This window comes from Echinops telfairi, unplaced genomic scaffold (genome assembly GCF_000313985.2).
Source record: "Echinops telfairi isolate 266 unplaced genomic scaffold, ASM31398v2 ScPeMD7_7410;HRSCAF=8448, whole genome shotgun sequence".
Lineage (NCBI taxonomy): Eukaryota > Metazoa > Chordata > Mammalia > Afrosoricida > Tenrecidae > Echinops > Echinops telfairi.
In genome coordinates this window covers 18,279,685-18,295,928 of record NW_022111310.1, presented here as the reverse complement: position 1 = coordinate 18,295,928, position 16,244 = coordinate 18,279,685, and the positions used below count along the sequence as shown (strand labels likewise).

The following is a 16,244-nucleotide window of genomic DNA, read 5'->3' as shown; positions in this document are numbered from 1 at the left end:
ATGCCATGGGAGCGGTGGTTCTTAGCTTCAATGCCATGGGAGCGGTGGTTCTTAGCTTCAATGCCATGGGAGCGGTGGTTCTCAACCTTCCTCATGCCGCGGCCCTTTCATGTTGTGGTGACCCCCCAACCATAACATTATTTTCATTGCTACTTCATCACTGTCATTTTGCTACCCACAGGTTGAGAACTGCTGCATTAGAGGGTAATTTGGGAATGAATGTTCCTATTTGCAGGCGCCCTGGTGCATTGTAGGTTGTGCATAAACCCACAGGGGTGGTTCAGCTCTGTCCTTTAAGGTAACTATGACTTGGAATCCGCTTCATAACTGTGAACTTGCCTTTTTCATTGTTATTTGCTGATGCAGAGCTAAGACCCAAGGAATTAAGATGCCTGGCCACAAGGCAGCCAAGGAGTCGGTGGCAGAGCAGTAGCAGGGCTACTGGCATGAAAGGTGTCGGCCATGAGAAACCCATGGCCCGTCTGCGCCACTGACTCTCTCTTGTTCGATGCAAGGCTGCCTTTCTCTCAGCTCAATAAACTGCAGACCAGCAGGTCTACCGGACAGGCGAAGTGGAAACAATAATTGCTTCGAACAAGACCTGGTTCCAGAGCTGACCTCAGCCTCACCAGGCTGTGTCTCTGTGGACAAGTCTTTTCTCCTTTCTAGGCCACATCTCTAATATGCAGCAATGTGGGGAAAGAACGGGAACCCCCCTTCCAGCCTTGACATCTTATAATACTCTCTTTCTGGCATTCAATCTGTGAAGATAGAGAGGGAAAAGCTCAATGGCAGTCCTGAACAAACATGAAACCCGAGCCTCACGCCCTAGCAAGTCCGTCTAACGCAGCAGCCAGCTGGCTCTTTTGGAAAAGTCATTCCGGGCCTACAGAGTGGAGAAGGGTCATCTCGCAGACAAGTAGGAGAGAGGGTTGCAGGGTTAGCCTGTCTGCTCTCACCGGGGAGGGTCAGATGGGAAGCCAGAGACCTTCCAGGGAGCCCTCTGCCACTGGCACGCAGACATCTTCTGCCTATTAGCAGAACGCCCCAGGAGACAGGGCCACGCACACCCACCAAAGCAACTTAACACAGGGTGACCCTCATCTGCCAGGGAACCACAAAAATCCCAGCCTTTCAGTGATGAAGGGATTTCCCAGTGGGAATACAAGCCGCCCCTTACCAGCCAGAGGGCCCGCTGGTGCCCACTCCACTGACGTGCAGGCTGATAACGCCTTTCCCCGTAGCCCAGCCTGCCATTAGATTCTGCAGAAACTCAGATCAGGCTGGTTGCATTTGGCAGAACAAGGTTGGTTCCTTTGTCTCGTCCCTGTTAATACCACAATGGTCCTACCAACCAGATGACCATCCTGATGACCAGGAAAAGAACGCTTGAGTCAACTTTTCAAAAGGCTTTCCTTTTACCCTCACGAAGGGGCCCCGGTCGTGCCGTGGGTTAGGCTTCAGGCTGCTCACCACCCAGGCCGCCTGTGGAACCCACCAGCCCCTCCGCGGGAGAAGGCTGGGGCTGCCTGCGCTTGTCAAGATTGGCAGTCTCTGAAGTCGATATCGGGTTACTCCGAGTCAGGATCGGGAGTGGAGTTGTTTGTTGTTTGTTAGTTTGTCTGAGCATTTGGCCGAGGGACAATAAATAACATCAATGGGACGTGCACGAGGTGCTGAGGGCTTTACGGTTCGTTCATTCGGTCCTCACAACAGCTCTCTATGGAGGGAGGGGTGCCAGCCACACGTTATAGATAAAGGAGAGAGGGCAGGCACTGAAGAGTTTACTAACTTGCCTAAGATTTCCCAGTAAGTAAGAAGTGAGGCAAGACCTCAAATTCAGGCTAATCTCCTTGGCCGCCCCAGTGCTTAGCTGGGTCAGACATTGAGGGAAACGTATTACGCTTTGTTGTAGTGCCCCTACCAGCCAGCTCTCCACATCTAAGCACTGTTCCCACCCGCTAGGGCTTCCTCTGCACCTGCTCCCCCAGCTGTTTGCTTTCATGACCCTTCAGTGGACTCGGTTCTCAAGTTCTGGCACACAGGGCCATCCGGGTGACCACACCTGTGGGTTTGTATATGAGATGAAGTGGTAGAGCCAAAGGGGGCCCTGGGTCCAGGATCTAGAGGCTAGGTTTAAGCCTAAGCTTCACAGCCAGTGTTACGTGACTTGGATGCTTTCTTCCCCACTACCGGCCAGGAGAAGAGGTTTCCGTCTTCCCTTGAAGTGCTGTGTGGGATTTCTAAAGGCCCTTGTTGTCTGTTGGCTGCCTTTGAGCCAGTCTCTGATTGAAGGTAACCATGTGTGTGAAATGACTGGACTGTGGGGATTCATATTTAGGGTTTTCATTGGTTGAGTTTGGGAAGTAGATGATCAGGCCGTTCTTAGTCTGGCAGCTTCTGTGAACCCTGTTCAACAGCATAGCAATACTGTCCACCTCCATGGACATGCAGGTGGTGGCTGTGGGTGGGGTGTACTGGCTGAGGATCAAACCCAAGTCTCCCCCAGAAAAGGGGGAAATCCTTCCACTGAACCACCACTGCCCTCACTCTCCAGGCCCTCCCAGACCACCCAGGGGTCCTAACAACCCTGCCAGCATGCTCCCTCACCACCTCCTGGCCCCCACTGGATTCAGACTCCATGTGAAGATGCAGCCCAAAAGCAGAGACCTGGATTCTAAATTGAATCTCACCTACCTTCCGTCGGAGCCATGATGGTGTCGTTGGCTACACATTGGGCTGTGAAGCACAGATAGCTTTTCCAACCCACCAGCAGCTCCAAAGGAGAGAGATGAGACTTTCTGTCCCCCTTTAAAGATGTGAAGTCTTGGAAACCCTAGGGGGCACTTCTACTCTGCCCTATAATATCCCTAGGAGTAGAAATCCACTCAATGGCAATGGGTTTGGGTACATTCCAGTAGTGGCCCTTGGGGATTTGACGTAAGATGCTTTCTCTGTCAGAGTCTTGGGCTTCCTTTAACTTGCAAGGAAGGGTGGAGTGGAGGCCAGCCGGATGGGTAACCTATCCCTGCCATAGGTGTAGTCATGGGCACAACATTCCATGGATCAAATGAATCATTTGGGATTCATCAGCAAGTTTTCTGTTCCAATATTTTAGAATCCTGCATCGCTTGACAAGGTATTTTAATACCTCCCCTCCTTCTGCTTAAGAAGAAAAAGTGACCATCAAAAGAAACCAAGGGAGGTTGACCTAGCGAACCTCCCCCCATAGAAACAACAGAAGCTGCCACTGAAGGCAGAGATGCTAAAGAGGCTGGATCCTCACCAGTGCCCAGCTCTCCTGATTCTAGAAGGCGTTAGTCTACGTGGTCCAAGGCCCACCACGCACCATACTTAAGGCAGAAGGGGCATAGAGGAGAGCAGCAGGCCCTCTCTTCACTTCCCTAGAAAGAATGAAGACTGAAAGACCTCACTCCTATCCAGTGGATTGGTTTAGATTTAGATGGCCCAGTTCCCCAGGGGGGTTGGCCTGTGTTGTCACAATGAGGGGAGTGCTCCTGCTCGGTGGGTACATCTGCTCTGCCCCGAGTTCAGGCCTCCTTGCTGCTCCATTTACTTTAAACACACGCCATTGGAAACCCACTGACACCTAGCTGATTCCCACTCATCACAACCCTATAGATGGAGTGAACGGCCCCACTGAGTTTCGAGGCTGTAAATCTTGACTAAAGCAAACTGCCCGTCTTTCTCCCATGGAGCTGCTGGTAGGCTGGACCTTTGGGTTGTAGCTGACTCTTCAGCGGTTGCCTGACCACCGCTGCTTACGTCACTCAAGACCCACAACCACACTCGTCTTTCTCTTACAGCAGAGCTAGCACAACACAGGAACTCTGTAGGACAGAAATTAGAAACGAGGCCTCTCAGGAATAGAGTGAGGTAGGATCATGGGGAAGCATCCAGCGTGCTAAGGCCACCTACAGCCTGTCTCCTCACCTCTGCCACAGAGCGGAGAGAGAAGGGTGAAAGATGGGAGGAAAGGAAATGGAAGCAATATCTTTGGATCGCTGAGAGTGGGTGAAATGGTACATTTGGCTCTACCGCACCCGCTCACACGTGTCTGAGGCCAGAGGTGTTTGCAGAGTTCTCCGCCTTTCAAATACTGTAGGGGAAGAGAGAGAGAGTGGGGGGGGGGGGAGGAGAGAGAGAGAGAGAGAGAGAGAGAAAGAGGAACAAGAACAAGAAGGAGAACAAGAAGGAGGAGGAGAGGAGAGAAGGGAAGGGAAATGGCCTATTCTGCAAGTCGGGTTCCATTCATTCAAGCTTGCTGGACTCCACGTGAGTTGGCCTGCATTCCTAATCCCAGGAGGATGAGCCCTAGGGCAGGGAATAGGAGCCAACCATGATTCAGCCAATGTTAGGTGATCAAGACCAGGCTCATTTCTGCCCATTATTTCACTTAGTTCTCCCAGCGCCTCATCAAGAGACATTATTTCCACTTCTGAAAAGGGGGGAAGCACAACTCAAAAAGGCCGAGTGACTTGTTCAAGACCACGTTGCAGAGATGCAATTTGAACACGAGCCGGTCTGATTCCCAGACCTCACTTTCTAAAGGTGCCGCCAACCCCGTCTCTAGAAGACTAGGAAGTGTTTTCAGTGAGTCGTTTAAAGTGTTAGCGGGGTTGACCAGATTACCCAGACTTGCTCTTCCTTTTTCAGCTGTAAAACTGCTCTCAAACACCCCAATGATGTCCGTTCAACTAGCACGTGGTTTGAATGAATTCTAAGCCAGCATCTGTATAGTCCAATGGACTTCTTGTTTATACATCTGTAGTTTTGTATTGAAAAGATGCTCCAAATCCAAAAAAACCTTCAGAAGAGTGACATGAATCCCAAATTGATCTCCAGTTGGATGTGCTCATACTGCAGTGGTATTTCCTGAAAGATTTTTGTAAACCGACAGTCACTTGATTGCCCTTTGATGGACAATTGACCCATCCTATAGTGTTTGTGTCGCCATCACTAATTGACCCAGTGGCATCATAGAATGGTCAAGTTGAAACCATGGGAAATGACCCTTAAAGTTAAGGGCTCCACTTCCATCCCAAATTCTACAGAGAATGATGAGACTCTCCCCAAGAGATCACTGTTGAGACAATTAGATATTCTACCCGAAGGATGGAGTTAAGAAATTAGGAGATGGCAGATACAGTCATTCTAATAATCCTCTCCTTAGAAAGATTAAAATGTTTTCAATAGATGGAAGGAGGATTCTGCATGCTTTCCTGTCAGGATCAAATGGCCTCAACCATTTAAGTACATAATTGGGACACTTCCAAGCCTCCAACCAATGCCACAAGCTTTGTTTAAATGAGCATTTCATCAGTCAGATCACTTTGCTTAGAGGGATTGCTTAGATATGCCATTTCTAACAAGGAAAAGAGGAGTACAGGAAAAAGGAGCTGCAATTTTCCAAGTATCTCTTTTAAGTCAGAGACTGCACCAGCCATGACCCTAAAAGAAAGGAGATCCTTCTAAAAGAGGCCCAAACTTGGGAAGACGATTTTCAAATACAACTCCTCTGAAAATGTAGTGCTCAAGGAATTTCGAAAGGGCTTGAGTTGTATCAAAGACGGAATGTGCCCATGAAGCAGTAAGAAGTCCTACCTCCATCAGTAACTTCCTGCATGCACGACCTTGGTCTAGGTCAAATGTGCCAATGGGGCCCATTGAGTAGGATATCTGTTATGTGTTTAAGAAACCTGTACAAAAATGATCTCTCAAAGAAGTTCCAATTCTATGAACCTTGGGAATCCTTCCAGAAGCAGGCTGCTCCTGAACCAGAGTAAACTGTTCTGTTCTATCTGGAAATCTCTAGATGTGAAGCTGCAGTCTTCTATGGGGGGTGGGGGTGGGGGCCAATTTGCCCACAAAGGTAGGCAGTTGGATTGTAGCTAACTTCTCCCTTATTACAAGCCCTTCTAGAATAAACTAGAAGGACCCTGCTAGATCATCAAGGCTACACTGCTCTTCCTGTAAGAAAGGACATTGAACCCCAGAAAGAGAGGGTTGTAGGATTCTAACTCCCAAGCAATGAACTCAGCCGCTATTTGCAATTATTTTCTTCCAGCCAAATGTTCTATTCTTCAAACTAAGCTTCTTTAATCCCCGGATCACATTCAGCAGGAAAATAAGTCAGGAAAGACTATACTTTGCTCTCCATAGCCCCAGCAGTCAACATTCCCGGGACATTACAGGATTCCAAATCCACGTAATAACCCCAATTTTTCAGTCACTTCTTCCTGAGAAAGGAAAGTCATGGCATGGACTCTCAGGATGAGAACGAGATGTAGGCCCTTTCACTAACAGCCCAGGAAATGCTTGTCTGGCTCCTAACCCTCCTCTTTGAACAGTGCTGACTGGCAGGATCGTATTGAAGCTGCCAGCTCTCTGTGGGCTTACCACGTGATCTGAGTGCCCTGAGTTAAGGCCTTTCCATCGCCTCTTCCCAGAAAGGGGGATGAGAAAAGTGTTGGTCAGTAGCACAGCTCAGTTCCTGCACCACCACACAGTTCCTTCGTGCGTGGGCCCCACAGAGCCGGCAGCCTGGTCTCTGTGGTGACGGCTGTGTCTAAGTGAAAGGACACTGATACGCCCTTTCACAAGGGCACTCCTGTTTCGCCTTCAGCTTGAACCCATCTGAAAAGATTCTTTCAGAAAACTGAAATATACCTTGCCATTTGACTTCAGGAAACGCAAGTGCTTCAAAATAGGTAGGGTGTGTTTTTTTTGTTTTGTTTTGTTTTTTTCCATCCTTACATTTCTCAGAATTACAACTGAGGTCAGCCCACTAAACATGTAAAGACCAAAGGGGGAAGAAATTGCAAAGACCTGAATGTGCGAGAGGCAACAAGCCCGGGCTTGTCCTGAGACTGCCTCCTGTTTATCGAAGTTTGCTTCTTAGGTCCCGCCACCAGTGCAGGGGGGGGGGAGCCTCTGACCAAAGAGCCTGGTCTCTGTAAGGTGGGCCAGCCTCAGCCCAGGGCAAATGTCTTCTCTTGGCATCTTAACTATCTTGCAAATCAATCTGAGAATGGGGGCCTTTGTTATTCCAGCCCTGAGGGGACCCTAGCCAGGCAGCCCCATGCACCTCATTTGTTCCACGTATTCTTCCATAATATCCACAGGCTTTCTACTCCCACACAGAGAAACAGTCTCAGAAACACACGACACCAGCTCTGCTCTGTCCCATAGGGTCACTGTGCGCCAGAATTGCCTCACTAGCAGTGACTTTGGGGAACATCCACAGAGGAAGATAAAAAAGACAGACTAGATGGGTCAAGCAACAAGCAGACAGAACCTTCTAGACTAAAGCTGGAGAATCCCTCACTGCCCTCAAGTCGATGCCGACTCGTAGCAACCCTGCAGGACAAGGTAGAACTGCCCCTGTGGGTTTCCAAGATAGTAATGCCTCATGGGAGTAGAAAGCCCCATCTTTCTCCCCCTGGCAATGGGCTCGTTTACATAGTGGTCTTCAGCCTGAGCGTTCAGACTCTAATGGAGAGGTCAATAACGAAGGGTCAGAAAAGCCCTCTCAAGGCAGATAACAAACTGCCAGGTGATAGGGGAATTTCAGGCAGTGGGAGCAGCAGGTGCTAAGGAGGAATGACAAGTCAGCACAGTGTGTTTGGGGACACTGAAAGCCTCCAAACTCCAAAAAGAGTGGTCAAAACTCTAATGGGGCCTTAGAGTCAGATGGCTCAGATCTGAGTCTCCACTCCACCACTGAGCGGCTGTGTGAATGCCAACAAGTCACTTAACCTTTGAATGCTTCGGGTGCGTGGCATGCAAGACAGAAATCATTGTACTACCTCTTCTGTGGTGGCTCTAAGAATGGAGGGAAATAATGCATGCTAGGTGCTTAGCGCCCCCCCACCCCACCCCCCACGGTCATCAAGTTGATTCTGACTCACAATAACCTTGTAGGATAGATAGAGCAGATAATACCACCGAGGTTGTTCATCTTGATAGGAACAGACTGCCTCAGCTTTCTCCCAGGCAGTAGCCGGTGGGTTCAAACTTCTGACCTTTTGGTTAGCAGCCCCACCGCACCTCCAGAGTTCTTACGCGCTTAGGTGCTGTGGGTACCTAGAAAATAGCCGGCATTCAATAATCGGGGGCTATTATTGTGATTACGATAGTTTGTTTCTACAGTACTATACTACTGCTCTCATTATCCTTATCACCACCCCTGCACCATAGAGCAAGGACCACAAGGGAATGAGGGATGAGACTGGAGAGGTCAACAGGAGTCCGTAGCTATAGGTATATGAGTGCACTGCTTGTGAACTTGGACCTGACCCTGCAGGAAAAGATGAGTTAGAAAGGGACCCCAAGGAGGGAAGAGTTGGAGTCAAATCTGCATGCTGTAGCGCCTTCGGATATGAAACCCCAGGAGAAGAGTCCAGAAGAAGGGACTGGGGTAGAAGAACTCTCTAATGATTGTCACACTTCACTAGGAAAATCAATAGTCCCCAGGGGTGCGCTACAGCCCAAGAGGGTGCTGTGGACAGGACAAAAAAAATGATGGTCAGAGGATGAGTCAGGGATGCTGGCCAGTCAGGGTTCTCCAGAGAAACAGAACCAGAAGGAGGTGTGTGTGTGTGTGTGTACAGGTGTGTGTGCACGCGCATGTGCGTGCACATATACACATAGAGAAAAAGAGAGAGCGATTGTTGTTAGCTGCTGTGGAGTCAATTCTGATCAATGGCAACTCCATTCCTTTGTGTTAGAGAGCAGACTAGTTCCATAGGATTTCCTTGGCTCATCTTAACAGAGGCAGAGCTCTAAGTCTTCTCTTCTGCAGAGTCTCCGGGTGGGTTTAAACAATCACCCTTCAGGTTGGCAGTCAAACACGAACCCATTATGCCCTCAGAGGGGTGTGTGTATGTATTAAACACACATGCACACAAGAGGGCTTCAGGATGTTTGAGAAAACAACATTATCTTTTAATCCCATCTTTCGCAAAGTTTTTGAAACCCTCTCCTACAGGAAGTGCCTGGATTGTGATAGAGTTCCTTTCCCACAATCCTTTTTATAAGTCCGTTCTAACAGAGGTCAAAATGCCTCTTTTGGTTTTGCTTATTGTTTGTTTGTTTTGTTTAATTTTTTTCATTTTAATTGTTACTTCCTTTTATTATAGGTATCTTTCTAAGTCCCATTTATATTTGTCTTTGGGAGTTGGCATAAGAATGATACCGTAGACAAGCAATGGCGAGAGAGAATGTGGGTGGCTAAGTTTGAACTTAAAGAATAGGCCCACTGGGTTGAGACAGCTGGTAAGTCTGAAATTTGTGGGGCATGCTGGCAGGTTGGGAACTCAGGCAGGGTTGATGCTGCAGTCCAAAGGCAGAAGTTCTTCTTCTCTAGAAAATTATTTTTTGCTCTTAAGGCCTTCAGCTGATTGGATCAGACCCCCCCATGTTTTCCTGGGTAATCGTCTTCACTTCAACTAGAAATTATTATAGTTTTAAATTAATCTTCAAAATACCTTCACAGCAACATCTAAGTTAAACTCCCTGCCATCGAGTGCACATCAACTCATAGCAACCTAGATCAGTGTTCATGAAATAACTGGCGATGATGGGGCCCGAGGAGGCCTGAGGGCATCACGTGCTCTTCATTGGGCTGCTAACCCGGAAGACAGGCAGTTTGAAACCACCGGCACCCACTCCTTGGGATAAAGAGGAGGCTTTCTGCTCCCATAAAGACTTTAGAGCCTTGGAAAACCATAGGGAACGTTTCTGCTGCCCTATAGGGTTGCTATGTGTTGGAATCGAATGGATCGCAATGCATTGTTGTTTTTATAGCCTAAGAAAATTGAAAGTAGACTAACCGTGATAGATAGGATCGCAGAAGGCAGTAGCACCTGGCCCTGCAACCCTCATTCCCAAGAGAAACTTTGGACAACAGTCTATGTATGGAGGGCACAGACATGGAAACCCTCTGCCCACCCCCCACTTCTCTTGGGAGTGTTGCTAGCAGTACCCATGTTCAGACAGCAGAGGGAAGTCTTTACTGTCTTTCAACTCTCCCAAGTCTGACCCCCCACTTCCAGTTCCCCACTCTCTAGAACTGTGAGGAAGGTTGGTCAGGACTCTCTCAGGCCTGACAGAGAGGGTTTTGGGAAAGGTTCTGAACCCAAGGATTATCACTCCAACGTCCTCAAGTTGGTAACTGCCCCACCAGGCGTGGCTGCTTCAATTGGACATGGGTCTGGTCTCTGACGGATGGGATGAGTGGCCATCTCTGCTGCCGTCACTGACAAGATGTCAGGGTCAGGTTAGAGCCTCTTCGTTTGGGAGAGAGAAGAGGAAAGGTGGACCCAGTATCGGTTACATCCCTGAGTTAATTTTGGAAATGAATCGTGTGGCCCTTTGCATCAACAGTGTCTGCCATAGTAAAAGACTAAGCCTTAGTCACTCACAAATATATTGAAGGAAGCTTTATTTCCTAAATGCCATGGGGACATAAGCATGCCTTTGCCTCTGCCAAAGAAGATCCAGGTAGCAGACCTCCTGCTAAGAGCCTCAATCCTCTTAAAATTGAACACAAGGACAGCTTCATCGCTATCGTCTAGGAGAAGAATCTAGTGAAGGAAACCTGGGACCTGGAACCAGGAGACATGGGCACTCATCCCAACGCTTCAAGCCTATCCTCTGTCTACAGTGCAGACATCAGAAACGACGGCCCACTCCCTTGTGGGATTATTCTGAGAACCGGATTAGTCTTATATGAAAAAGTGCTCAGACTAGTGTCTCATGGACACTAGGTTTTCAAGAAAGGACAAGAATAATTGCTATCACTAACTATCTGGCTACAACTGCCTTGCTGAGTGGCATGAAATAATTTGCATCCCCCTCTCTGGTGCTCAGTCTCTTTCCATCTGTAAAGTGGTCTTGATACTGCCCCTGCTGTGAAGAGGAAGTGAAATTAAGTATACAAAGTGACAGGAAAGGTTGGCACCCAGCATAATTTAGAAATTCATTTCCTTCCCTGATCCCCAACATTTTATCTCAAGCCCCCAAATATAAGCAATCAAGGGTAGAAAAGCTGAAGGTCGTGGGTGGCAGAATGAACATCAAAGAAACGGAAGGATACTTCTCTCCTTCCAAGGGCATGGGAAGCCATCTGGTAGCTCTAGCTCCCTGTACAACAAAGACGTTTAACTGTGATCTCTTATTCTTAGAAAATGGCTCAGAGAACATCTTCAGTATCCTGAAGAACACTTCATTCAAGAAATCATGGGCCTATCTCCAAGGTCAGTGCCAACTGAATCCAGAGACCGAAGACCATATAAGTACCATTTCTTTTGGCCTTTCCACAACTCCTGAACCAAGGGGGCATGGGCTTCCACATAGAGGCCCATCATCGAATTTTGGTTTTCTTGCATAAGGGGTGTGTGTGTGTGTGTGTGTGTGTGTGTGTGTGTGTGTGTGATTTGCATGTGAATACCTTAGGGTTAAAGGGTTAACTCCAACATGAGAGGGCTCTGACTTCCTTGGTCCCTTCCAATCATTTATGTAACCACCTGGCCCCTCCTCCTATTTTCATCCCATCTGGCTACCCCCTAAAGAGTCCTGCCGGTGCTATGATTAGGCATTGGACTGCTTGTACCCACAAGGTTGGCCATTCAAACCCACCAGACACTCCTCTAGAAAGTTTTATGGTCTAGGAAACCCTATAGCGGGTCATTCTGCACCAGGATCAACCCCACAGCAGCGGGGTTGGCCATTTGCCTTTAGGCGGCTGCCATTGCTAGCAGCACCATCACCCCACTCTAGGCAGCCTCCCATCAGAGTCAAGGACTTCTCTTAATGCAAGGGAAAACTCATTACCATCTCACTGATTCTACTCTGGTGGCGCGATGGGTTATAGGTTGGGCTGCTAATCACAAAGTCAACAATTCAATACCATGAAGCACTCACTCCTCAGGAGAAAGACAAGGCTTTCTCTCCCCATAAAAATTTACAGTCTTGGCAATCCAAAGGAACAGTTCTACTGTGTCCTACAGGGTCAATAGGAGTCAGGAAGCAGGCTCTTAATCTCTGCCTCTGTGGAGTTAGCCACAATGGACCCACAAAATGGCTTTGTCTCCCAGATGAACAGCTGAATGAACATGCTGGCGGGCACTTCTTTGCATATTGCCACATGCCCCAGGTAAGAAGCCCCTACAAACAGAACAGAAGAGGTATTTATACTGCAAAAGATTGAGACATGGGGGACCGATGGCCAAGATTCTCTGATTAGCATTGCGTTTCATTTAAAATGTTTCACTTTGCATTTCGATTTCCTCTCCCTGGTCCATTGAATTGTATCGGGGTTTAAAGGGAAAGCACGGATCCAATGAAGACAAACCCAGTAGCTTGTCAGTTCTCGAAAGATCCTGACCACTGAGGGTTGATGCTCACTCATTGTGTATCCAAGAAACTTGGTTACTGACCCAAACACAGCTCACGCGGTTTGCTGGTTCTCTGGTTTTCTGTAAATCACTGATGGCAAAAGCCCTTCCCTTAAGTGTATGTGAGGGACCTACAGTTATGCCTGGTGGCCTCTTGAAAGAAAGAAAGACTATAAAACTTCAAACAGTCTCCACCCAAACTAAAGCCAGAACCACCAAACCCACTGCCATCGGTTCAGATGAGCCTAGAATTTCTGAGACTGTAAATCTTTACAGGAGCAGACAGCCTTATCTCTCTGCAAGGAACACCTGATGGGTTCAAACCACCAACCTTGAGGTTAACAGTCCAGTACTAACCCACTACAAGACGCAGCAATTCCACTCTTACATACATATATACGCACAAGACTTTCAAGCAGAGACTCAAAAAGAGATGTGTACACCAGTGCTCATGACAGCACTCTTCACAGTAGTCAGAGTATGGGAGCAAGCCCATCCACAAATGACTGGATAAACAAAATGAGAAGCATGCATAATGGATACTTCTCAGCCAATAGAACTGAATTCTTGATACATGCTGCAGTGTGGACAGAGCTTGGAGCCATGCTAAACAAAATAAACCAATCACAAAAGGACAAACAGTATATAACTTCACTTAGGTAAATAAACAAGAGAAGGCAAATGTCTACAGATTGAAGTTCATTAGTGGTTACCGGGGCGGAGGTTGGGGCAAGAGGGTTTTCAGCCAATAAGAAAACCACATTGATCATAAGCAGGGTTGCACAGCCAAGTATTATGATTTCTGTTGCTAAGTTGTATATCTGGAAAAGGTTGAATTGACAAAAGTGTATGATAGATCGCATTTTCAACAATACAGCAACAACAGTTGTTGTTGAGGCTACTTATGTACAATCAAACAGCTCATGGAATTTCATTCCTTCCTTTGGAGGTTTAGGGCCAAAGTTTCATGAGACATCCCAATTAATTGGTCTAAGAATGTGGTTAGGGCTTCTATTCTACTTCCTAATTTGTGGCGTAGTGTCTGATGCCTTCAAAGTGTGTAAGTATCTGAGGCACAATTCGTCCAAATCTACCTGGATTAACAGAGGCAGAAGGAAGGTCAGAAAGAGATGGAGGGTATGGAATCTGTGACTAACTGCCCATTTGCTGTGAGACTGGAACTGGGTCATGCCCTCCAACCATTGGTGGACTTTTTCATCCAAAACTCCATAAAAAAATCCCAACCAAAAGAATTTTTGCCGAACAGAATTTTGAATTCTTGTGGTCTCATTCTTGTGAATGAACCCCTGAAACTATTGCCCTGAGATAATCTTAATACCTTAGACCAAGTCACTTTAGCTTACTTAGTTGAGGGGGGAGGAAATCCCTCTGCCTGGAATAGTATGTTCTTTTAAGATCTATGTATACGAGGTCAAACTGCCAATAGTAACTAACAATTTGACAGATTAGAGAGGAACCCTGGGGGGGTCAGGGAGGAGCCTGGTGGCACAGTGGTTATAAGTTGGGCTGCTAACTACAAGGTCAGCAGTCTGAAAGCACAGCTGCTCCTGTAAAGAGCTGCAGTCTTAGTAACTGACAGGGGCAGTTCTGCCCTCTCCTATAGGGCTGCTATGAGATGACATTAGTTCAATGGCACTGGATCTGTGGGGTTTGGGTTTTAAAGGGTAGTGAGTTTGTGTTCCTGAGCGAGGACCAACTGAGAAAGGGCGGGTGAGAGTACCTGCACAGCTCAATGGATGGAATCAATGCCAGGAAGCTCGGCAGGTAGAATCTGTTCACGTGCTGTGTAACTGCCAGTGTTTCTTCTTAACAGCAAAATAAGTAAGTAAAACGTAGAGGGAAAACTTACATGAAGAGGAGACAGGTAAATTATGGGATATAAGGAAAAATCAGATCATTTGTGGTTATAAGATGCAGTGATGCATCTTTCTATAAAAGTTAGCATCCTTAGATTCTTCTAGACCACTTGATAGCTCACTTGAGTATTAATGAAAAAGCACTGAATGTTTTAGCTCTAGTATTTTGTACAGTGAGTGCCAAATATTAGTTTCCCACCAAATGCTCATTGATTAATTGGGTCAATGAACATCATAGTCCAGACCATGTGAGGTATATAGCCCAGGAGATTATAAAGAAAGGTTAATAAGATAAATTATTGCTGGAAAAGACTTAATTTTGCAGGAGATAGAGCTACAATACCATGGACATTCAGACACCTCCACGTTGAGTATTGAAGGAAGGAATCATTTGTACATAAGTTTTGAAAACTAAATAGAACTTGGAAAGGGTAAGATGAAAAATATCCTAGGTGGCTAAAGCAGCAGAAAATACTATTTTAATATGGTCTTGAAAGGAAGCCCTAAAGAAAGACTTAAAACATTCTAAGCTATTTTTGAAAATTGCTCAACAATTCTGAGTTTTTAAGTAATTAAATACAAAAATAGAATGGGATGTTCAAACGGTAATAATAATTCTGGTTTTTATATTTCTCTTGCCAGCGTCAGAGGAAAAAAATGGCAACAAGTTGTCTTGGAACCCGGATGGCAATATTAATGGAGTGGAATATAAAGATGGGGATCTCGTGATCCAGTTTCCAGGTTTATACTTCATTATTTGTCAGCTACAATTTTACCTGCCTCAATGCCCTGGACATCCTGTCGACTTACGTTTGGAGATTTACATCAACAAGGAGTGCAAAAAGATGGCCATGGTGACGGTGTGTGAGTCTCAAGTAAAGACCGAAAAGATATACCAAAATCTCTCACAATTCTTACTCGAGGACCTGCAGGTCAACAACACAATCTCAATCAAAGTGAGCAATAACTCAATGGTGGACAGACACACCTTCCCTCTTCAGAATGTGCTGTCTGTTTTCTTATACAGCGATTCCAAATGAACCCTGTTCCCGGGCTATCGGAAAAGAGAACCCCCACCCCCACCATACAGTGCTTCATCCAAACACTCAGACCAAAAAAAAGAAAGAGAGAAAACTTCAGACCAAGACTAAATCCACACTGAGTATGAAATAGTATTCTTCATCTTCTTTCTCTTGGGGGAGATACAACGCCAGGGTTACAAAGACTTTTGAGTGAAGTATCTTTCAGAGAAAAGGCAAAAAGCAATGTGATATGGTGGACAGAGCCCCAGATGCAAGTCAAAAGAGTTGGGTATATATACCCAGCCTGACTACTAACTCAAGGTATGATCCTGAGCCCTTCCTTCATCTCCTGGTGACTCAAATTCCATGTCTGAAAAACGAAGTGGCAAGAGGTTATCTTTTCCAATGTCTCTTCCATCTCCGAAGGCCATGTTTTCTCATTACAGACCTGTGAGCTGAGGTTCTACACAGCATTATGGAGGCCCTCAACCAAAGCAAGGCACCCCCCCAACAACACACATACAAAACTGACACCAGGGGCATCAAGCTGCACTTTATTTTGGTAGTGTCAGAATATGAAGACAAGTTTCAGGGCACCTTGCAGAAATGTCAGAACTTCAGGACACAAGACCATGCACCAAAAGAACCGCCATGCTCACCCTCCAAAATCCCAAAGCTTATCGTGTAGGTGGAGGACCCTCTAAGCAAGGGGAACCCCATTCCGCTGAAGATTGACCATGAGTCAAAAGCAGACGATATTTGTGTCTTGTCAGGAAAGGGCTGGGCATTCAGTGATCACACCAACAGCTTGCAACCGCCAAGACAATGCAGTCACTGAATCGGGGACTAGCTGCTGCCGTCCTTCACGTGATCAAGTTCTTAGACACCATTTCTTAGAAAACCATTTCACTGGCCAATGTCTAAGC

General features: G+C 46.8%; 1 protein-coding gene across 1 annotated transcript in view; it reads left to right on the top strand.

Moving 5' to 3' along the window:
- The window catches only part of TNFSF8 (TNF superfamily member 8), a 30,568-nt gene extending 15,232 nt beyond the window's left edge, over nt 1–15,336 (top strand). The window contains exons 3-4 of the mRNA XM_004712583.1: nt 11,208–11,279; nt 14,939–15,336. Coding sequence (XP_004712640.1) covers nt 11,208–11,279; nt 14,939–15,336 — 470 coding nt within the window. The remainder of the gene's footprint in view (nt 1–11,207; nt 11,280–14,938) is intronic.
- Nucleotides 15,337–16,244: the final 908 nt, after the last annotated feature.